The sequence below is a fragment of the Geospiza fortis genome, unplaced genomic scaffold, assembly GCF_000277835.1.
Source record: "Geospiza fortis unplaced genomic scaffold, GeoFor_1.0 scaffold66, whole genome shotgun sequence".
In the NCBI taxonomy this organism is placed as follows: domain Eukaryota; kingdom Metazoa; phylum Chordata; class Aves; order Passeriformes; family Thraupidae; genus Geospiza; species Geospiza fortis.
Window position 1 is genome coordinate 817,379 of NW_005054312.1, and position 22,627 is coordinate 840,005.

Consider the following 22,627-nt stretch of genomic DNA (forward strand, 5'->3'; position numbering starts at 1 on the left):
ACTCTTTCCATCCAGAATTCCACTTCCAAACTTTCCCATTTCTTAGAGCACCTCTCTGTCTAAAAAGAAATGGGTAAAATAAATATAGATTATTGAAGGCTGCAAGAATTTGGCAGCACAGATACACCTAAAAAGCACTTCAAGGCCTGACATCTCTTCTGCTAATGATACCAAAAAAAGTTAGGTTTTGTGTCTTTCCAAAGCTGAAATTGCAACAGAAACCACAGACTTGGGAAAGTCTGGCACATAAGACTAATAATCTCCCATTGTGTGATATGTAGAATTATACACATTTCCCTCTCTGACTGAGAGCGAGAGCTTGATTGAAAAGGAAATATGATGGCTCTCTGCAAGATAATGTGCATGGGGGAAAGGCATCAAAGCCCAGCAAGAAATGTCCCTAAGACTAGAGACATTTTCACATACAAACCATTTAAAGCGCATTTGAACTGAATCCAGAAGAGATGAATTAGGCAAGTGACTGAAGTGGTTATTGAATCATTGTATTTCCCACTGACTCACCCACTGGCTGAGAAGTGCACACCACCAGCCAGCAGGGTCACAAGGAAAATCCACGTTAACAGCTTTCAGCATGTTGGAAGTAGCTGGTTTTATGGGCTGTCTCTTTCCTGTAATGAGTGTGTAGCAACACCTCAGCAACAGCTCAGACAAGTCCAGGAGTTGTCACAGACTTATCCCAGCTTTGTTTACTGGACAACTCTCTTTCATGGTCTCCTTAATAAAATACTAAAGATGTTAGCAGGACAGACGTTCCTTTACTATGGGCTAGAGAAATCTGAATCAACTAGGACAAAACCCAGCATGAACACCAACAGGGAAAAAAGCCTGAAAGAACCATTTTATTCAAGTGATGAGTGAATTGTTTTCATGTCTTTAATAAATAAGTTGCCATTTATGAGGAAATTTCCCCCAAGCATGGCAAAAGTGGGATCAAGCTGAAAGGTAAGCAAGTATTTGTTTGGATTCTAAAAGATAAAAATTATTATTTACAGATGCTTTCTATTAAAATATGCTGCCCTCAGAGAGCATGAGACAGAAGTGGCTTCATTTTCTGAATTTGTAAAAAGAGATTCATGAGGTCACAAAAATAAAGCAAAACTATATCTGTTTTGATGAGGTATTGATAATGATATATAAGGCTATTTGTTCACAAAGATCCAAACCCTACCTAACATGGAAGACAATGTGGACAATGAGGTCTTGTCAATCTCTCCCTGCATTTTCAGCCCTTACCTCTGATTTCAAAGCAAAAGTCTCGCGGATTGTCTCCCCAGGTCTGATTCTAGCAACATTAAAAAGAACTGTGAACTGCATATCATCTTTGGTGAGTGCATCTTCATCACACACTGCCAATTCTAAAATATTCTGGTAGTAGAAAAAATAAGTAAGAACACTTATTGAGCTTCTGTTAGGCAGAAACAAAAAAAATATTATAGAAAAAAATTCTTATGAGTTATTTTTGCAACTGTTTCACTATTAGAGCAGTAAGAATAAAAAAGCATGTCCTTTCCTTCAGTAGTCTGCTAATGTAGAACATTATTACACCCAATCTTGGGAAACTTGTGAAGTGGAAAACAACTACAACAGAGGTTCCCACTCTCCTGAGACAGAAAAGATGCCAGTGCTCTGCACCCCACTGATAACCCCCCACAAAGAACAGACTTAGTTTCTTCATTCCCAAAGTTCTCAAATTCCACAGTTTAGGGAAGGATTAAATTTGTTGTCTACACCACAACAACTTCTCTACTCTTCCCTTAGAAGCGGTGGAGGGAAAGCTCTATCAAAGTTAGCCATGCCAAAAGAGCAGAGAAGTATGCTACAGTAGTGCTTATTTCACTCAGGTGACAACAAAGGGAGTCTGAACTAGCTTAGATACAGGATTTACATCAGCAATGTCTGTAAATAGCTGAGCAAAGTACTGCTTCTTATGTCTACTATTCTGTGCAAGCCAGTCTGTTAAGCAAGCATTTTCTTAAGTTATTTAGCACAGAGAATCAACATGGTGTCTCCTGAGGATTCTGAGCTATTCAAATTGGTGAAAATTCTATTTTTTTACTACCTCAACTTCTCTCTGGATCCTAAAGTAGAAAGTCTCATTCCAGACAGGGTTGTCAGAATTCCTGATGGTTTTGGTCTGAAGCTTTCCAGGTGAAGCAGACGGCAGCCACAAGCGTACATAGCAGTCTGATGCCGTCACTGCAGCAGAGAAAAATTAAAAACCTGATTCCAGTGTTATAGAAGAACAGTAGGGCTAGGCCATAATCCTGGAGATTAATAATATTACTATTTTTTTTACTACTTTTCTTTTTTTAATTAGTAAAGAGATCACCATTTGGAAACAATCAAGGGAAACCATCTAATTGCTGAGTAACTACAAACTGCAAATGTACACATGCACACACAAGGTACACTAAGAGCCACCTTTCCCATGTGAAAAGAAAGAGAAAAATGGACTATGCCCACTGACCATTCCTCAGGCATAGTCCTTACAATTCCAGTCAATGATGTTAAAAAGTTAAACTGAAACTACAGCTGGTTCCACAAAGGGCTGTTAGGATGATTACAGGAAAGAAGAATGCATATTACAGCAAGATCAGAGTCTGGCTTGCTCAGTTGAGTCACACAAGCATGCAGAGGGGACATAATGGCTGTCTAGAGGTGTTAGGCACTAGGTAAGATGTTCTGTTGCAGCTCAAGGCCAGCATGGGCCCAAGAACTGGAGGGCACAAGCAAGTTGGAAATCTTCATTTCACTTCCATCCTATATCTATTCCTTATGGTTAGTGCAGGCAGCGCCTCGAGCAGCCATCCTTTGGGGAGAGCCAGGGTGGGGAAGCGCATTTACTTTGTGAGGCTGGGCAACGGTGTGAAAGGAAATCTCCCAGGTGATGTCTTTCAGAGCTGGAGCCAGGACTTGACGGAAGATTTCCACTGCAGCCCGAGATGCCTAAATACTTCAGACTGGTATCAAGCAGTGAATAACATTGCCCCGCAAGGTTTTGGCACGAAAGTGGAACTGTCCCTTCAATAGAGTAGATAGAAGAGATCATTGAAACTCAGAAATACAGGCCTTGTCACACTAGCACCTTTCTAGTGTCCACCTCTGGATGACGCTGTGTGGCACTTGCCACTGGAGCACAGGAAGCCTTTGGCAGGCAGTTATTCAACCAACAGGGGATTCACTCCCTCTGGTCTCCCTCACATCCAGGCTTGGTCCTACATGACAAGGCATGGATGGTCTCAGCTGTAACTTGAGTAAATCATTGCAAAGTGATGCTTTTTTTTGCTGAGTCATTTTTCACTAGAGGAATACACAGGCCAGAAGCTTCAAAACTGACAAAAGGCAGCTCAATGCCTCTGTCCTAACTGAGGAACTCATTGGAGACCTCTGCAAAAATGGCAGCTGAATAGCTGGTCCACAGCACACATGGAGAAGGAGGCATAGGAGGCTGTGAATGGGAGATAATGAGTTAAAGACACTTGAACACAAAAGTACACAGCCTGCATGCTCAGCATGGGCTTAGAACTGGATCTGCAGAGGTCCTCCTTAAACAAAACTATCAATATAGTTTATTGTGACTGGTCAACAAATACCCTGAAAGATAAAGTATTTTAGAAGGCTTGAAATTCCCTAATTTATGTTTGATTATTGTGTATAATTGGTACATTTCAATAAAAGGTCCCTAAATTCACAGCCTGCGTGGCAAAATTCCTGCCCACGGAGATTCATAGATTGCAGTGTCCTAATGAAGTCTACCTTCCCTTCTTGGCCCAGAAAATTAATCTGGATGTCTTGTTTTTCACCAGTTCCCTGAAATGCCACAAGAGATGTACTCCAATCTAATGATACCTGAGACATTTGATCTAATTATAGCCCTGGCATTAGTATTTATATTGCTGTGCTTTGTGTACGTTGCTTGCATTTCTTGAGAACTAAAGAATATTGCTCACTGTGTAAACTCTGCCGGTGACTAAAAACACAATCAAACCACAACTCACACAGGTCTCTTGACTTGATGTTCTTAGCTTGTATGATTCTTACAGAAAGCATGTGGATGGGGCAAAACTTCATCTGCGGAGAAAACAAATGCAATAATTTGATCAGCTCAGAATGCAAAAACAAGATGTATTTTGAACAGTACAGGGGACAGTCTGCCCAAGTCTGTTTGAAGTGAGGTGACCTCCTTCAAGTGGCAGTACACCACACTGAGATGAAAACACAGCAGCACACTGGGCTGTTTGCTAAGGAGCTCGAGGAAATGAAGACAGAGAGAAAACACAGGCTCAGACAGTGGTGTGGAAAGCTTTCTTTGTCACCCCAGAGGCACTTGCTTTCAGGCAACCTGATGCATGTATGGCCACAAAGATGGTTGTACTGCCAGCACTCCAGGGGTCCTGTGCCACCCATAGGTCAGAATGGGGCCTTTGGAAGGGGATATTAGGAATTGCAGCTGCCTGCCCAGGTCATGGCACAGCTGACCTACCTAGGCTAGGACATGGTACTTACCAAAATGTGCTATAAACATCTCGTACAAAGTCAGCTTTGTATCTGCGCTAAGATTAAATTTCTGTGATGCTTGTAAATAGGGCAAGTGGACCTGCTGAGTTTGAGGAAAGAGACCACAGGCCCAGCAGACGCCCTTCAGACAAAATAAAAACTGCTCTGCTTTGCAGGTATGATATCACAGAATTCCGTATCATTATGCATCCTGAAAATACCTAATGGAAATGGAAGCACTTGCCTTCCAGACATGAGATTTATTTCTATCACAGGCAGGCTATCATTTTAACACTGTTTCAAGTTACTTCTTCCTAATTCTCAACAGTTAAAGCTTTCCAGGCTAAGCTATTCAGAAAATACTTGCCATTTTCAAAAGATGTTCTGAGAAGCATGAATGAACACATATATAAATGTAACGATCTTAATAACAGAAGCAGGGAAAATACTTTAATATTTTTTCAGATTGATACGTTTAAATTTCCTTTTAATTTTCTGCTAGTTTTTTTTTGGTTTTTCTGCATGCCATACTAGCATGACTTGTCAGCAATATTAGGAAATAATAACATGCAGTTATTACAGTCCCACTACCACTAATAAATTAAAACTTAAAGCTTAAACTACCAACTGAAATAATACCTCTATTTGCCTAAACAGGGAATCTCATTACACCACCACTAAATAATTTGACAATTTCATTTTGAAAGTTAGCAACATGACTATTTTTCCTGACAAGGAAATTATTAACACTGTAGATACAAACTGCTGGGGAAGGAGGAACCTCTCTACAGACAGAGTCACTCACTACAGTTAATCTGAAATTCTTTTAAAATGGGGTGGAAACTATTATTGGACATGTTTATTAGAGATGAGAATAGCCTGCATTCAGCTTCATTCAGGCTTGTTTAGAGGTAAATTATGTTACATAAGAGGGATATCATCTGAACTGTGAATTAGCATGTTCAAATAAAGACCTAATATTAAATTTTATTATGTCACTTAAAGTTACATACTTTTTAAATTCAGATTTATATTTAAGAGCTGCCCTGATCAGAGAAACCCTTGTTAAACCTATAAAATCACTTTAGTCTGTCTCTTGTCTTGTATAAAATTGCAAAGCAAATTTGTTTTTGTGTGACAAGAACCCATTCTAGTATGTTTTCCTCCAAATTTAAAACTGACATATTTAAAACTTCCTTAGTTTAATGCATTGTGGACATTACAAGTTCTAATTGGGACACTTCCATATTATTCCAGTTGCCCGCTGAAAGAATTTGACTTCAATATTCCTGTGCAAATAGTTATTTATCATAGAACTACCAGCTGGAACACTCACTCAGCATTCTTAGTGGTTTTCATTTACGTGAATTATTGGATTATGTAGACAATTACAGAGGTGACTAGTTTTAATTAATATGTTAATTCTTAGTCATTTTGTAATCAACTTCTCCCTTGCTCAACAGAAGCCCAAACCATTCACAGAATCTGCCTTCACTGAAGAAATACATGTTGGCATAAATTTTGCCTTGAAACGTTTTGTGATGAGAATTTCCTAACTACTTATAAAAATGATGCATCTGCAAGTCATCTTCAGAGTACTCTCAGATGTGACAGATGTCATGTGTTCATCCTCTGCCACTACAGCCAGAGTGCCTCACTCCTTCTCCCTTCCCCTTCCAACAGCAATCACCTTCCTTAAGCATGTCAACATTTGCCAAATGATGGAAACATCAAAGGTGACTTTTCACTCCTCCTGATTCGGTGCAGCTTAGTCCTGGTGTGATGGCAGGATAAAAACCAAACAGATTCAGATGGGAAAGTGTGGCCATAATAAACCCCGAGGGCTCTGTAAATCCCACAAGGAAGCCAGAAACCATCCCTCTCCCAAAACTGCAGTTACTCCAACCTGTGATAACCATTCAGAAGTGGGCTAATTCCTTTTTTCATCAGATAAAAGCAGAGCTAATTTTCTTCAACAACAGTCCAGAGCAGACTCCTAGGGTCTGATTTGGATGGTGTAAAACAACATCTTTGTCTGAAAGTGCTGGCACACCTGAATACCCTTATACAAAAAAATAATTACAGTTAGAGGTACCATTTGCTAGTTTCATAATATGAAAAGCAACATGTAACTTCACAATTAATGCAATTTGATGAGTGCAGACAGCCTATCCAGACAGCCCTTGACAGACTTGCAGCTGTATTGGTCTTGTTGGTTTTAGTTCACTTCCTTGGGAGAAACATGGTTTCTTGTACAGGCATGCACAGAGTAACAAAACCCCTCTGTAAACATCCAGAGTCAAAGGCAGCTTTCCCAGAAGCACATAATTCTATTTTTGCTGGGAAATTACTAGTGTGACACTGGGGCCAACAACAGAGTGCAGGGTTCAGCTACCTGTGTATTGCTGCATCCTAAGCAATTACACTCCAAGCCAATAAATAGTAGCATTTCCAGAGTACCAAAGGGAAGGCTAAAACTTGGGAAAAATAAAAAGAAACCAACAAACTTCTTTTCACTTGACAGTACTTAGCATTAAACTATATTTCTGTAGTCTCAAACCAAGCTTTGAGGGAGTAATTTCTGTTTAAAATACAGAAGAGTCAGTAATCAGGAGATAAAACTAGCATGTCGGAATTGCCACAGCTGTATCAAACCTTAACAGACTGAAAATTCACATCTGTTGCCACCATCTCCTTGATTGTAATAATACATTCTCACTGACTTCCTTCCATAGGAATGTTGATCAGCTCTGGAAGGACACATAAATCTTTTGTTTACAGGTAGTTAGTCACTTAAGGCTTCATTCCAAAAAGACAACTTTGAGCATATGAAATCTTAAAGCTCATAAATATTGAGGAGCCTACCAAAACAATCTGTGGATGGCAGTAAAAGAAGAAAAACGTACCAAGAACTTATATGTTAGATTTCAGTCTTTATTGCCCCTCCATGCTGCTACTAGAAGAAGATCTCAAGGCCACCTTCACTAGAAAGTCAGTGTTCTAGGGAAGTTTTTGCAGTCTGGGAACTTCATCCCATAATTCCCTGTTCTCTTTTTTTTTTAATAAATCCTTGGTTTGTACATGTTGGAAGGTTGATTGGAATGTTGGTGTTTCACTCTCCCTGAGCCAAGCTTAGACAGCTCTCTGAGCAGAGTTATCACCATGGGATAACACCAAATCATATTAAGCTTTAGATGAGGATTTTGCTGTCTTCTGGCATTTTGATAATAGCTGTAGGATTTGTCACTCAGCTTTATACATATGTTTCAGGCATGAATAATTAATTTCTTTCACGGATTACTTCTTCCTCCAGTGGTGTACTAGAAGCTGTAGAATATCTTGCCTACAAGATCTCACACCAAATGTAATTATTTGGCATATTCTTACCATTATTTTATGTTAGACACTGAGGATTTGGCCCAACTACAATTTGGCAATTTACCAAATTGAGATTAAACCTATAAATGTATAAACTATAAGAAAGCTTAATTACCAACCTGGTTCTAAAGCATTCTCTTCCACTAGATCCTCTAACATCTAGTATGGGCTATTAGCCCTTCCACCAGTGAAAACACTGCTAGAAATTTGTCTTTCCAACCAGCTGCCTACTTTCATTAAAATTAAAGGGATGAAAAGTTCTATTGGAAAAAGTGACTGACTGAAGAAATATAGAAAACTATGAGAGTCTCATTTTGCTTGGGAATCACAATTGTCCCAAATTTTATCATTGGAATTTGAACAATTAGTGAGGAAATCTAATTCACTTTACAAGCATATACTGGAATTTCATGTAATCACTGATGGATTACTTCAAGAATCCTTGTGGATTTGGGATGTATCTCCTGTTCATATATATCAGTCACCTCTTTATACGTGCGAGTGGGTCCCTCAGGGCTTTGTATTGACAAAATTTCCGAGTATTTTGCCAGACAAAAATTATTCCATAGTCCGCAAAATAAAATTTCTTAGGAGGGATTATTCTTGTCTGAGCAGAAGACATTGCTACAAATATAAGCTGTAAATTAATACAAACAATCACTTCTGTGTCAATTTGGTAGCTCTCTTAAAGTGCAAAAAACTAACTGGGAGATTAGGACATCTTCCTAGATAGTTCAAAGTATCCACACATTTCTAAACATGTGGGTTTTTTAATGTAAAAGAAAAAAAACCCACTCTATTCTTATTTCCATATCTATTTACCAACTTATACACACTGAAACACAGGCTTGCCTGACACAACAGCAGATCTACCTGCAGTACTGAATTAATCTCTTTCCTTGGGAACAGAAGCTTTCTGACCTGAAACTGTGCTTGCACTCAAACCTTTTGGCAATGGAGCCTATTTACCAGGAGTCTGTCTGTACTCATGGAACATCAGTTGCAGCACTGGGATGAAATGCAAGAACTTTGTCATTAAACTTTCTAGATAAAATTATACCTGAGCTATCTAGCCATGCATCAGCTCCAGAACTGTCTTACTAGATACAATATTGATCTTTAAAACTGACAGATAATATTCATATCTACAATAGAGAGATACATCTGGATCTAACTGGTAGATGGACTAGATACAAATTTTATTCAGAAAGTACATGGCATTTACAACTCATTTTCTCTTCCTGAATGCTTGTATATTTTTAATCTATCCCTGAAGCCATCTGTTCAAGCTACTGATATTTTTCTAATCTTTACCTTTGCCTGTAAATATCACCATGTCACCATTAATGATCTCTATAGGCTGTAGCATATAACATTGTTTCTCACTATATTTTAAGCCCATGAATGCCCATATATCTTTTATTTGTTGCAAAATTTGATGAAGGATTTGATACATAAAGAATTATTATCTGTAAGTAATTCATGCCTTGCATTCATACACCATGTCGATTTTTTTAAAGATACACATGAGAAAAGAATTTTCAGCTAATAGTTCTGCTGATTTATACTAAGAACCATCAGTTAAAATCTCTGAATGGAACTTATTATTAGAAAACTCAAGTCCAGACATGAAATACTTCCACAAGAATTGCAAAAGCTGTAAACAGTACGTTAAAAATAGTTAGATCTAAACAGGTCAAACAGGTCATTTGATGTCTTCCCTGCAGCAAAAGTAATATAGATTATGCTTTGTTGCTAGATAAAGCTGTTGGTTTATTTCAGCTGGGGCAAGCAATGAACATGTGCTATCCAAAGAAAAGCACCTAGGAGGGCTAAAGTACTTTCATTTTACGGAAGGTAAACTCTTCAAGAGCAGCCTCCTCTTCCTTCAGGAACTTCACTCCGGCATGTACACCAAGGACAAAGCAAAGTATCCCATTTGCTCTGTGCTTCCACTGAAGCTCGCTGACATATCAGTTACTGGGAGGTAAAAGAGGAGAGCGGCGAGACTGCAAAGCTCAGGATGCCCCTGCCCCACCACAGCAGCCTCTGCATCCCAGCAGATGCAGGGAGGAGGGAGTTGGAAGGGAGAGCTGGAGCAGAGAGGCCCGAGAGCGAGGAGCCCGGCCACGGCAACACGCACGGCTCCGCTCTCTTACCTTGGCTGGTGGGCTCCCCATAGCACCGAAGATGGCGGCAGCGACCGAAACCCCAATTTGGTTAACAGATCTGTCAGCTGACAAACAGGCTGGCAGCTTGTTGTGCTGCTGCTGCTGCTGAAATAACCTGAAGGACACATATAATTTATACAGGCGCCGAGCTCCACCCTCTGCCTCCTCTGTGTGGAGGAGAGCCTGCCTACATCTGAGAGGGAAAGATCTGCAATGTCAGAGGTGAGCAGAAAGGCTGAAACTTTTAGTATTTCTCACAATTTGCTATCGCCCCAACATCCTCCCAACAGGTTTTTGGGTTGATTCTGACATGTACAGAAAGTCTTCCTTCACTCTCACCTCTTCCACAAATCTAGTCAGAAGATTAATTTTCAGTAGCTTTTAAGTTCTTCCACAAATACTCCATGAAAAGGAAAAAACCAAAGGAAATGGAGAACTGAATCTCACCTATTACAATCTCTGGTGGGAGATCAATCCACTCCCAAGTGCTCTTTTCAACTTTTCCTACAATAGGGACTCAATATATTCCAAATATATTATTGGGAATCTTTCTGACAACCAGTAAATCACGAGTCCTCAGCTGGAAGTACCTACTGGCTGATCACCTGGCCAAGGCAGAGATGCTGGTGAAATTGAGATAAATATTGGCAGAGAAAGGGAAAGCTGCATGCCTTCTGGCCTTTCTCCCTCTACCTGCTACTTATCTGAATATGATAACTTGACATTCCCCAGCTTCCCATCCTGTTCCCTCACCAACTTGCTGTTGACAGTGCTGGGTCAACAGGGCCTCCCTGAAGATGGCTGGGTCCTAAGGCATCCCTAAAGATGGCAGAGGCAGGGCTTCCTCCACTTCTCCCGTGTCTACTGTGACCTGCTGACAGGGTTCCTGTCAGGACATTGCTTCAGGCAATCTGCTCTGTCTGTACCTTTATCCACACTTGCAATTTCATGGTGTACAGACCCGCACTTGGAAAAGGCCTGGAGGCCACCATAAGTTTTCAGTAAGGTATGTACTCACTGGGGCATAGTAATTCCAGATAGGATCAAGCCTCACAAAACAGCCAGTGGACACCTCAAACTAATGGCGAATGTCAAGAGTTAATTTTCATCAAATAGTATGAATTTGGTTTTTGACAAATAAAAAAAAAATTAATTATAATCACAATAGTTCATTAGGAAAATAGGTTAACCTGAAATCTTTGGCTTCAGATTTTTCATGAAAGTCAGATACACACTGTGGATCATCCACTTCGTAAAATATTTTCCACAAAAAACTGTCAGCAGTTAAAATCAGTTCTAGGCAGATGCTCCTGGGCTTCTGCAAGTGACAACCAACCACTCCAATTGACATTTTGCAGATTCTGCTCTGGAAAGCAGCACTGTGCTCACCACCAGGGAGGACTAGATGCACTAGGTTGAAATGTTTGAAATACTAAGAAGAAAGACATCTCAAATAAAGGTCTGGTGTTTACATGCAGTATATCAAAGGGCAGTTACAAAGCTCACAGAAAAATCAACCAAAACTCATTTGAAAGCAATGTGGAGTTCAGAGCAATTAACTGTGCAAGCCTGCAGGACTCCTGCAGTGACGCTGCTTTAACAGCCTCACTTGGGCATTTTTATAGGACCAGTTAAGACTGCACTCATCTTCTTGCTTCCATGGACAAAGGAGTCTGTAACATCCCATTTCCAGAGACAAGGAAAAAAAGCAGAGAATAAAGGAAAAAAACTCTACTCAGAGAGGAGTCTTGGTTTTCCACTTTTGTACTGCTGTTGCAGTTTTGATCAGACAGTCTGCTGCTACAGTGAACTGAGAGAGTAAAGTAGTACATTGACAAATTTACCTCCTAAACAGAAGGCAAGTGGAAAACCAGCCAGAGAACAATGAACTCCCTCAAAGTGTGGTATGTCTGCCTGGAAACAGAGCAACACATTAAAAACAAAACAAAGTTGTTTTAATGCAGAGAGACCATGTCTTCATGGAACAGGAAAGAAGAAAAAAAAGCTCCCAGAATGCTTTCAAATCAAGGTGCAAAAGCTATTTTGGAGAGCTATGGAACTAATTTTTCCAACAACTCCTCCAAGAACTTAATGTTTCCAGTAAATCAGCATGGCCAAAATACATAAAACATTTTGTGTTTCTTGTCAACAAGCACACTGACAACTACTACATCCATTTCCTCCTGGACATCAAGAGATGGGCTATGTGACATCAGGGCTTGCTGCAGACATTAAAAATGTACAGCATGTGGAAAGTAAGACAAAGTCAGCTGCATAAGGAAGGAACAGCAAACTTAAAGGTTAAACCTGAACCAAAGAGGGCACAGTGGAATATGTCAGTGAACTAGATAATAACCAGGAAACAACTTCAAGATGGTACAGAAACTCTTCCCCCTCCCCTTTTTAGAGGGAGGACAGTCATGCCAGGCTTATACTAGTGGAGTTAGGCTCAGAAAATAGGATACTGTACCGGCAGCAGCAGATTGTAAAAGACAGTTCAGAAGATAAAGAGAAGAGATATTCTAGTAAGATTTTACTTGTTAATTAGGAGAGTCGCATTCCACATTTGTGACTGAATCTTACTTCTTTTCCAAACTACTATTAAGAAAGTACTTGGAAATAAGTTGGGGTGGGGGAAGAGATAAAAAGACATATCAAATTACACCGAGGTTAAATTGGTTCATACACTACCTGTTGGCATTTGGGTAATGCACACAAGAGGCTGTGAAACAAAATCAGAATGGAAGGAATGCAAGTCCATGCTGCAAGCTCAGCATGAAAGAAATAAAAGTCAATATAGCATTCAGCTACATGCAATTTGCCCAGTGGGCTGCTCACTAACTGCCCCTTGCAGGAAGCTACTGAGCTGCCAAAAACCAAACAGTTGAGTGGCAGCAACTCCAAATGATTGTGAACTGGACTATCCTACTGGTGGCATAAACTGAAAAGCTAACAGGGACAGAACCTACAAAAGATACAGAAGTTTCATTTAGTGGAGATCATCATTTGCCCCAGCAATGGCCCTGCAAAATTTCAAACTCAGCTTTGGTGTACAAAAACTGCCCTCACTGAGGTACTGTCTTCAGAGTCCTTCCACCCTTGGTCCCAGCAGCTTCGTGAAGAAGGATGGCAGTTACCAAAGCACACTCCTATAAATATAAACCTCCCATAACTTGGTTTCAGAAAAGTTTTTCATTCATCCCATAAAAGCTTTTAAATAGAGATAAGTGATGGCTCTTTCTAGAGCTAGATGCAGCCACACCACTGAGTAGGTGGAGGTGGAAGACTGCATTTTGAGGAGATGTATTTTTTTGCCAGACAGAGGCAATGGGAGATAACCATCACTTTCTTTTTGCCTCATAAATCAGTCTGTAGCTTGTTCAGCTCAGTGGCTAGATTAGGAAAATTATAGTTATCTAAGAAAAGAAATGTGTATAGTCTAATTCAAACCACATTTTTTTAAATGTTCTCAGAAATTGAGGAGAAAAAAGTAATTTTTTCACTAGCTCATCACCAAAATATTTTTTCCATATTTGTTTTCTTTAACTACTGTAAAAAATAATCCAAACAACAACAAAAACTTTATTAAAATATATATCAATTTCTCAATTCAAAATTACCATGTGAAACTAGGAGCTGTAAAGTAAGCTTCAGAAATGCCACATTTAGAACATGTAACATTTAATTGTGAAATAAAAGCTAATTTTTCATTGTTTTCCCCTTGCCCCATTCTGAGCAAACAACATAGCCATTCTGAAATTATTTTAGAACTTTGAATACTTTCCAAACAACAATTTTCAGAACCTGCTGTTAATTAGAACAAAACTACAGGTTGTCTATCTGAGCAGCAATCAGGTGATAACATTTGTAAGTGAACTGTCCTTCTGGTTATCAAGATCCAGCCCTGTTTCAGAAAAGCAAAAGGTGTTATATCCTCTTCCCTGTCTCCTGAACCACTGTTATCTTAAACAAAGATTTCATACAGTAAATCCAGTACCACTGGCTCTTTTTCCTGGCCAGAGTAAGGGAGCTACTAATTTCCTTAGGTGCTTTGCAGGTGTGGTTGTAAATATGGCAAGATAGTGATCTTTGCAGCTTCACCACAGGAGGAAGCTGCTCATTACTTACCTGGGATATCTGAGGACTGCAGTGTTACCTTTCCAAGACACGTCAATGTAAAGCCACACATTGAAACCTACTGTGTTTATGTTTAGAAATTGTTCTTTTATTTTAAACCAAGAGATTGCAGAGCACCTAATTGAAATAATGAGTAAGATATTTCAATGTCATTCCGCTCAAGCCAGATTCTGAAACCTTTATCTTTAGATCTTATTCAAATAGTCTGACACTGATGTCAGTATAAAATTGCTTGTGCAAAGACCTCAGAAGAGTTAGGTAAGTATTACACTTCACCACTTGGCTGACAGGAACACTTGACTTATGGTTATGGTATTCAGCTTCAAATTATCAGAAGAAGGGTTTCCTTCAAGAGGTAGGGTTGCCACCTACCTCTTGTATTTATTTAATGGTCACTTTTTTAGAATCAAGAGAGTAACTCTTGCTTTCTGTTATTGTTTTTCAGCCTCTATGACTGACTGTTCTTTGGGGCAGGATCTACTAAGGACATGTTTGTTACTGAAGGTTATTACACTGGGCAAGAGTAATTAAAACACAAAGGTTGCAGTGATTGTATGACACATACAGCATCATTTCCTTTCTGTTTCTGTCCAATTCTCTTTCAACTCTGTATGTGGGTTTTTCAAGGTCCAATCTTTAGCTGAGCACAGCCCTTAGATGTTGGCTGAGAAAGAAATAAAAGATATACAATAATTTATTTCAAATAATACAGAAGTCATCAAGGGTTCAACTAATGCATTCCAACCAGTACCTTATTGTCTCAGAAGACCTTCAAAAATAGCAAGACTAAAACAGTAGCAGGCATCTTCACTGTGCTATTCTGTAGGTTGGTATTGCCAGTGGGTAGGCTTCTTAACTAAAGCTAGCATCAGCCAACTAGCTAAAGCTAGTCCTGGCCTAGGTAATCTGGAAGATTTTAGTGAAGTGGAAATGTAAGAAAACCACTGAACTGAGCATAGAGGCAAGGCAAAGAAATATGGAAACAGCCAGTTCAGGGAGAACTGAATGCATTCAAGTTTATCACCACTAGCTCTGGAAATACCTGCAAAGTGTGCCTTTATAGCAGGCACACTGATCACTAAGAACAAGTAAATGCTGACACAGAGTCCTTGGTAAATATCCAAAAATGCTCAAGTCTTAAAAATACCTAATGGCAAAGTTTCATGTTGCAGCAGGAAATCTAAGAGCTAGCTGCTGCTAAAACAGGAGGTTTTGCTCCAGTCAACCCCCAAGCTTAGAAAGCCCTGCTCCTACTTCACAGTACTGGCTCTGAACTCCTCTGGCAAAATGCTGAGCTCATTTGAGGGGGCTGAAGCAAAAGAAAACTACTCTTCTCCTTCTCCTGAGGAATTTCCAGGGCTGCCCTTCTGTAGTGCCATGCAGCCATTACCTCAGCTTGAGCTCAGTAGTGGTAATGTGACCATGGACAAGCAGCATTATCCATGAGAGCTGTCTAAATCATCAGAACTCCAAGGGAAATGAGTATCAGAGATGGAAAACACATTAGACAATTCAGTGCACATTCCTGCAAGTTGATCATTACCCTCCATTGATCCCACTACCAGAAAGTCACAGGGCTTTTCACCGCCTCTCCGTAGGTAGTGTAGGTCTTCTAAGTTTACTGAAAGACTGTCAAATTCGAAAACTGATTTTTTTCCTTTCCTCACTTATGTCCCTTTTTTTAAATACAAAAACTCTAGACATCAACCAAGCTATATGAACAATTTAAAATAAAATAAGCAGAGTTTGACTTAGTCATTAGAGTTATTATGAGCCTTGCAAGCTTATTTACAGCAGTTAAAAGCCTTGTGACTCACTTCTGGTGAATTACAACTTCTGACACCAGAAGACAACTTCAGGGGTTCTGCAGAGGATTTGAATACAAAAGTTCCTTCTGCATTGATGCTTATCCTGTAGAAAATATTTCTGATGAGCAAAATTTCTCACTTAGGTGTGTTTATCTTCTTCCACTCAACTTGTAATATTTCTGTGACAAAAAGAAGTCAAAATTTTCCTAATATAGCAACTGGGAATTTGCCTTGCTGAACACACTCTCAATTCCAGTGGTATGAAAGCAGCTTTCTGCCACCTGCTCCCCTTAAGCCAGCAGAGAAGGCAGACAAGTGTGAGCAGAGCCTGGCACTTGGAACATAGTGAGCATCTCAGCTGGTCTCAGGAAGGCTGCTTTAACCTGTGCCAAGGCAGAGTCATCCACAGAGCCTGATATTATCTCTGAATCTCTCTGTGTATGCATATTAGGTCAGGGTTAATTCCTCTATTTCAGCAGCACATAAAACATGACACTTGCATAACACTGCAATTTTAAATGCTTTTGGTCTAGTAGAAAAAAGTATTTTTACAGGCACAAATCTTATTTAACCTCTTAACTTAAATAATACCTTGGGAATTCTGAAACTCTGAAGATTTTTACAAAGTGCTTCTTGAAACCTGAGAACCTAGAATAGAAAATCATACCAAGGCCAAGAGCAATGTATAGCCTTCAGCATCTCAAGGAACTAGGGTGTTTTTAACTGTAGGCCTCCCACATTCATGGTCTATGTGGCAGGTAAGGCATGACACGGCCAACAATAGAAAACATTTTTGAGTAGGCCATGAAAAGCATTGAGTCTGTTTAGAGCAGAACATTAAATTAAGCTACCTGCACTGCCTCATTTGGCAGAGGATTCCAGACCTATGTGCCAATGGCCCAAAATTAGATCTCCTGGCCCCAGCCAGGAAGAGTGTGAGCTGGGGGAGATACAGTCACTCAGAGACTCTAGCTTCCAGGGGCAGAGATCTGATGGAAGACAAGATTTCAGATGATCACCTCTCCCATAAACAGCTCCAGGAAGCTCACCCAGAGCCTGCCAATGCAGCAGAGCACAAACCACTGCTGGTGCCCTCCCTGCCACACACACAATTTGTACTCTGCAACCCTTCCCCACGCAATAGACACATTGCAAAGTGGCGGAGACCCTTGCTTTGTATGATTCAAATCCACTAATTGTTGGTCTTCCCTCCTGTGTAGTTACATACATACTGAATGCATTTGTCAGCCAAGTAGTAGCAAGCAAACTGTGAACCACAAAAAGGTAAAATGTCCTGCACAGTGCTGGGAACTGGAATGTTCATTCCACAGAGGAAATCTTGTTGGCACATCTCCCTAAAAAGATTTCACTCCCATATATAAGAAAGATTTTGAAACATTTCTGGGTTGATGCCTCAGCTGACATGCCAGGACCCTGCCTACACAGCTGTTTAGGCTCAGCAGCCCCCTGGGCATGCTGGGAGCTTCACAGCTAAGAGATCTAGGAAGATGGAAGCAAAGGAATTGACCAACAGCCTAAGAACATCTAATGGGCATCTCATTCACCTGCTGACCAGCCTAGGGGGTAACCCCTGGTGAGTGGGAGAAGCCAGTATGTCCTGTCATCACAGAGTGATGGGTAGCCAGAGGAACAGGCCAGGTGGGTCAGCAAGGCATATGAAAGCATGACAGCTTTCCAAGCAGGTTTCCATGAAGCAGGAGAACCAGCCAGCCCAGCAGTACAGAACCCAATCACCATTTTCAAACAGGGAAGGGTTGCATCAGAAAAGTATGATGGGCTCTGCTCATCAGACACCACTTCCTCACGTACGCTGCATCTGGGAATGGCAAGGACCCGACTGCTGATAACACACTGCATATTTCCTCCTCCTCCTCCTCAGGCCTGATACACAAACAGCTGACAACATGGACAGATACGTGGAGCATGGAATGCCTTGTGCAACAACTTGCTTACAGTAAAAAGAGAAGAAAGGAAGATTTAAAATGGTAATGTATCCCCTGCTCTTTGACCCCGTCATAAATCCTTTGTACATCTTAGGCAAGTTAGTGAGAAATTTGTTGTGAAATGGAAGTAGCAACAGCCAGTTCACCTGCGATCACAGAAACTGCTGCAAGCCAAAGGAAAGACAAAAAAATATTGTAAAGAAAAAAAATTATTCTGTTGTTGTAGAATACACATTCCATTTATGAACACAAACATTGTATACCAGGAAATTGAGTGTATTCCCCATCAAGTGTCTATATTTTGGAAGGCATCAGTTTACCCAAGGTCCAGGGAGCACCAAAAGGTCCACTAGTCATGGTATAGATCAGAAATGTGTCCCACCCTCTGAATTAATGCTTTGAGGTGCTTCTTGTTCCACATTGTTTAACCTTATGTGGCTCTGAATCAAATTAAATGAATGGTTGCATTACATTATTACAGATGCAGCTAAATGCTGTTCACTTGTCCCAAGCAAAACATTCTTCAGCTCTGGGGGGAATAACCTGGGAGTCAAAAATTTAATTAAGGGTTTCACATGGCACCAGGGACAGTCTGCAAGAAGCAGTGAGCAGAGCACCTTAATTTTCATTCAATATACTCATGTACTAGGAAGTCTCTATTAGTAACTCAAACAAGATACTATGGTCTCCATTGCAAAACCAAGAAACAAAGATACTGTAAAGCAAATTGATGCTCTCCTAAATAGGAGTAGATCTTAACAGCTATTAACAGCCCCTTTTCATCCCCATCAATTGAAAGAAGAACTGTACAGGTGAATACATGCAAATCCATTTCAGACTCTCGTGATAGACATATCTATTTGATATCTTAATTCTAGTTCTGGTCATGATCATTTGAGCTCCACTTCCTTCCTTCTGATATGTGTAGTCATTGCCATTATGTGGTCTGTCTGTGTCAGGACAGGGTTTAATGAAAAACATTCTAACAATGGAGCATCTTGGAGGTTTTTTTGCTAGCTGTGTAGAGCTCAGCAGAAGTAAAACCCTCATTCCTTACACTCTGTCTCCTGTCCCTCACCACTCCAGATTACTGAGGGGATCTAGTCAAAATTCAGCCAGTCAAAAAACAACCCTCAGTAAAATGCTGAAAATTCAAAGCCATGTCTTTGCTGTTGGAAAAGATGTGCAAAAAGAGTAGGAGACATCTTCCTCATCTGCAGCTACTGGTAATTCACTAGTAGGTCTTGTGCTTAGACAATTCCAGCTTTTCTGCTATCCATTTAGGAGTTAACATATGCATTTAAAAAGCCAAAAGCTTTGATCTTCCCAAACACTTGCACACATTCCTCTCAGGAACAGTCTAATTGATATTAATAGGATAATTCACAGGTAAAGTGCCACCTCAGATGCACCAGTGCTTAATGAACTGGAGCACAACTGAACAGACAAAGGAATATACACAAAACATCAGCCTGTTTCCCCCTCTCTGGTCCCTGAGAAAACCAAATGTATCACATTTTTTCCTAGGTTTAATTATTGTTAGACTCCTGTTCCTCCTATTTTTTCATATGTGTTGGTGTTTGTGTTGGTGTTCATGCATTCTATTTAGACTACAGATCTTTTTTGGAGCAAGGTCTACAGCTTTTCTGAGAACTTCTATCACTTTTAACAAATCACTTCTCTCTTGCCTTTTCGCAGTGCCACAGTGCCACAAATGTCAATAAATTCTATTTCTGATCTTGAAATCTGTGTTAAAGCTAAACTATGTATCTTCCCTCCTACACTTTCCTTTCACATGGTGACCCCTGACTTTTCTCAGCTCCACATCACATTTCCCCGCCATGTGATAACTAAATTTAAATGAAAACTGGATGATTCTCTTTTATGTGTAGCTCAATCAAACATGAGGAACTTGATTCAGGCATTACTGGGAAAAATGCATACATTGGGTATGTCCAACTAAATATTCATAGGTGGTTTTGTTTTTAAAATCTCCTTTTTTTTCCATATTCAATATTTTCCTTATATACCAAACATATTTTAGAAACCTGTAGTTGACCTATATCCACAGACAGTGATGGTCTCTGTGCTTCATAAAAAGCTTCAAATGAAGAGACAAGCTGTTCCTTATTTCAAGAAGACTCGTTTTTCAACCTAACAGTGTTAGAAACTAACATTGAAATGCCCTTGGCACTGATATACAGTGCACCTCTTCCAAAAATATGGAGTACTAGAGCTTCCCAGATAATACCTTGCACAAGACAGCACATAAATGCTTCCTCAGAAGGAGCCTTGGTTCCAGGGCCTGAGGTTCATAAAACCACAAGGGAAGGAAACACCCATCCTTCCCCTGTTTCACAGCTTTCTTCCCTGAGCAAACATTTTGAAGGCAGTTCCTGGAGACAAACCTTAAAGGATTTCCTCAGCCAGTTTCCATTTCTTATTGGTATTCCTATAGCAGAGGTACCAACCCCTCATTTGCATCTCATCTGTGTCAGAGGGTTTCAGTCTTTCCTGTTTATAGTTTATATGCCATCATGGCAGCAGTGCCATTAGGATAATTATAGTTATGTTAGGACTCCCCTGCACACTACCAGGAGACGCTTTGTGTCTTAGATAACCAGGTCAGCAATTTTCAAGATCTGCAGAACAAGGACAAATTGTTTTGGCAATACGCCGAACTTACTCCCAAGCTTGACCTACCACCTTCCCCTACAGGAGACCCCATCTGCTCTTCTGCATTACTGTTTATACCTTCTGCTTTAAACTCTTCCTCCAGGATGAATCATACCACATTCTACCCTCTTCAGAAGCTCCCATACTGAAGGCCACACCAGCATAGGGGCAAATGGAAAATTCTTCCAGTTAAGATAATCACAGAAGCAAGGGTGAGGGGGAAATAGAAGAAATCATAGACCAAAATCATATCTAAGTAAGTTTTTCTAAATAACCATTGGTGGAACATACTTCTAAGCTGGTTTTGCATTGCAAGTAGCAAGAAGAAGCACAAAATAATCTGCTATTCATAAATGTAGGCACAATGGACTCACAGTCTCCCAAACCCTCCCGTTGTACTGTTGCTGCCTCTGCAAGGAACAGGACATCTCAGCTCCACTGTAGCTTGTGAGATCTGACAGTCCAGGTTTTATTTAGCATTTAATCTCAGGTCACACTCAAGGTCACACTAACACAGCTAATTCCTCAATTCATACCATTGCACTGAAATTCACACTGAGGCACCCAAATTTTCAGATCACCATGCTTTGTAGACCTAATAATTCTAAATATGACTTGACTGTGCACTTAAGTTGAAGATTTGGCCCCCAAAATAGACATATTACAAGTGAATTCTTGGTCCAAACAGAATTGGTAGTGAAACTATCACTAAGAAATACACATCTTAAACCAGCGCTGTCGCTCTCAGCAGCTCTGCAGAGAGAAACTCCATACAAGGCAGAGCAGCTGGCTTAGGGAAAGCATTACAGCTACCTAATGTGCTAACCAGCAAAACAAAGCACCATACACTCTCTGTGGGTGCTAAGCCACATGTATGCTTCCTATAAAACAATCATCCAACCTATGTGGTCTACCAAGCTGTTAGCACAGGGCCTGCTACCCCAGGCTCACTTGTCACTCATAGAAGAAACAGTGCACCCCAATACTTAGCACTGCATGAGATTTTGCAGCCTTTTGACACACCCTGAGCCAGATATTATCACCTTGGCTAAGGCTTGTACTGTATCTCTACACAACTGTTGCTCTCACTGTTGCTATAGCTGTACATTATGAAACCCCTCAAATACGCAATACATCAGGTTTTGGCACAGCTCTCTTGAGCAGGTGTGTTGTGCAATGCATTCTTCAGAGCTAGCAGGGATTAAGCAGCATTTTGTGGGTCCCAGGAGATGCAGTTTATATCGCTCTGAGCACTGTAAGGCCAAGTTTGCTCTATTCAGCAGAGCCAAAGGCTGCTGCAAATTCAGATACGCAAAGACAGAAGGAGAAAAGAACTGTGACTGAAGTTAAGGATGAGGTCAGCACAGATGAATTTTTAAGTTTCTAACTTGCAACAGTTTAAGATAGAGCTTTCTAAACATGTTCCAAAATGCAGAAATTTGGAGAAAAGGTGCTTCTGGGCTAAAAATGTTCTGACTAATTCCAGGGAAGGTAAAGGAAGCTGAGAAACAGATGTTTTGTGTAAAATATCTTCCTAAAACTCTCCTATGTGAAGCTTTTGGGACCTTGTCACTTTTGCTGAAGTGTCTCCTTAGATAATACGACATGGTTGGGATACTTTGAAAACTTGGAATTGCTAGGCTTTATTGCTAGAGGGTTTTGTGCCTTAAAACACAGTGACACCATGTGGCCAATTGCTCAGAATGGAAACAATGTGCTGGTGGAAAGGGCAGTGTACCATTCTCTCATTTTTCTTTGGCTTTATTGAATTTGTCTTAGGCATGCTTGAAACTATATTAACTACTGAGAGCAAACTAGGTTAGAATCTTCATCTGGGCAGGTAAACAAAGCCAAAGCCAATGATCAGTTTGGATTTCAGCATATGTTCAGAAGTCTCAAGTTTGCAAAATTGTCCAGTAAAACCTACCTCTAAATTCAGCAAGTAAATACCCATAAGAACAGTTTGCACATATGT

At 40.2% G+C, this 22,627-nt stretch overlaps 1 protein-coding gene across 1 annotated transcript in view; it reads right to left on the reverse strand.

Moving 5' to 3' along the window:
• Nucleotides 1–10,076, reverse strand: part of LOC102036126 (cytosolic phospholipase A2 beta) — a 26,917-nt gene extending 16,841 nt beyond the window's left edge. The window contains exons 1-6 of the mRNA XM_031055827.1: nucleotides 10,056–10,076; nucleotides 4,020–4,092; nucleotides 2,866–3,042; nucleotides 2,081–2,217; nucleotides 1,255–1,386; nucleotides 3–59 (exon numbers count right to left, since the gene is read on the reverse strand). Of these exons, the coding sequence (XP_030911687.1) occupies nucleotides 3–59; nucleotides 1,255–1,386; nucleotides 2,081–2,217; nucleotides 2,866–3,042; nucleotides 4,020–4,092; nucleotides 10,056–10,076 (597 nt within the window). The remainder of the gene's footprint in view (nucleotides 1–2; nucleotides 60–1,254; nucleotides 1,387–2,080; nucleotides 2,218–2,865; nucleotides 3,043–4,019; nucleotides 4,093–10,055) is intronic.
• Between the last annotated feature and the right edge of the window lie 12,551 nt (nucleotides 10,077–22,627).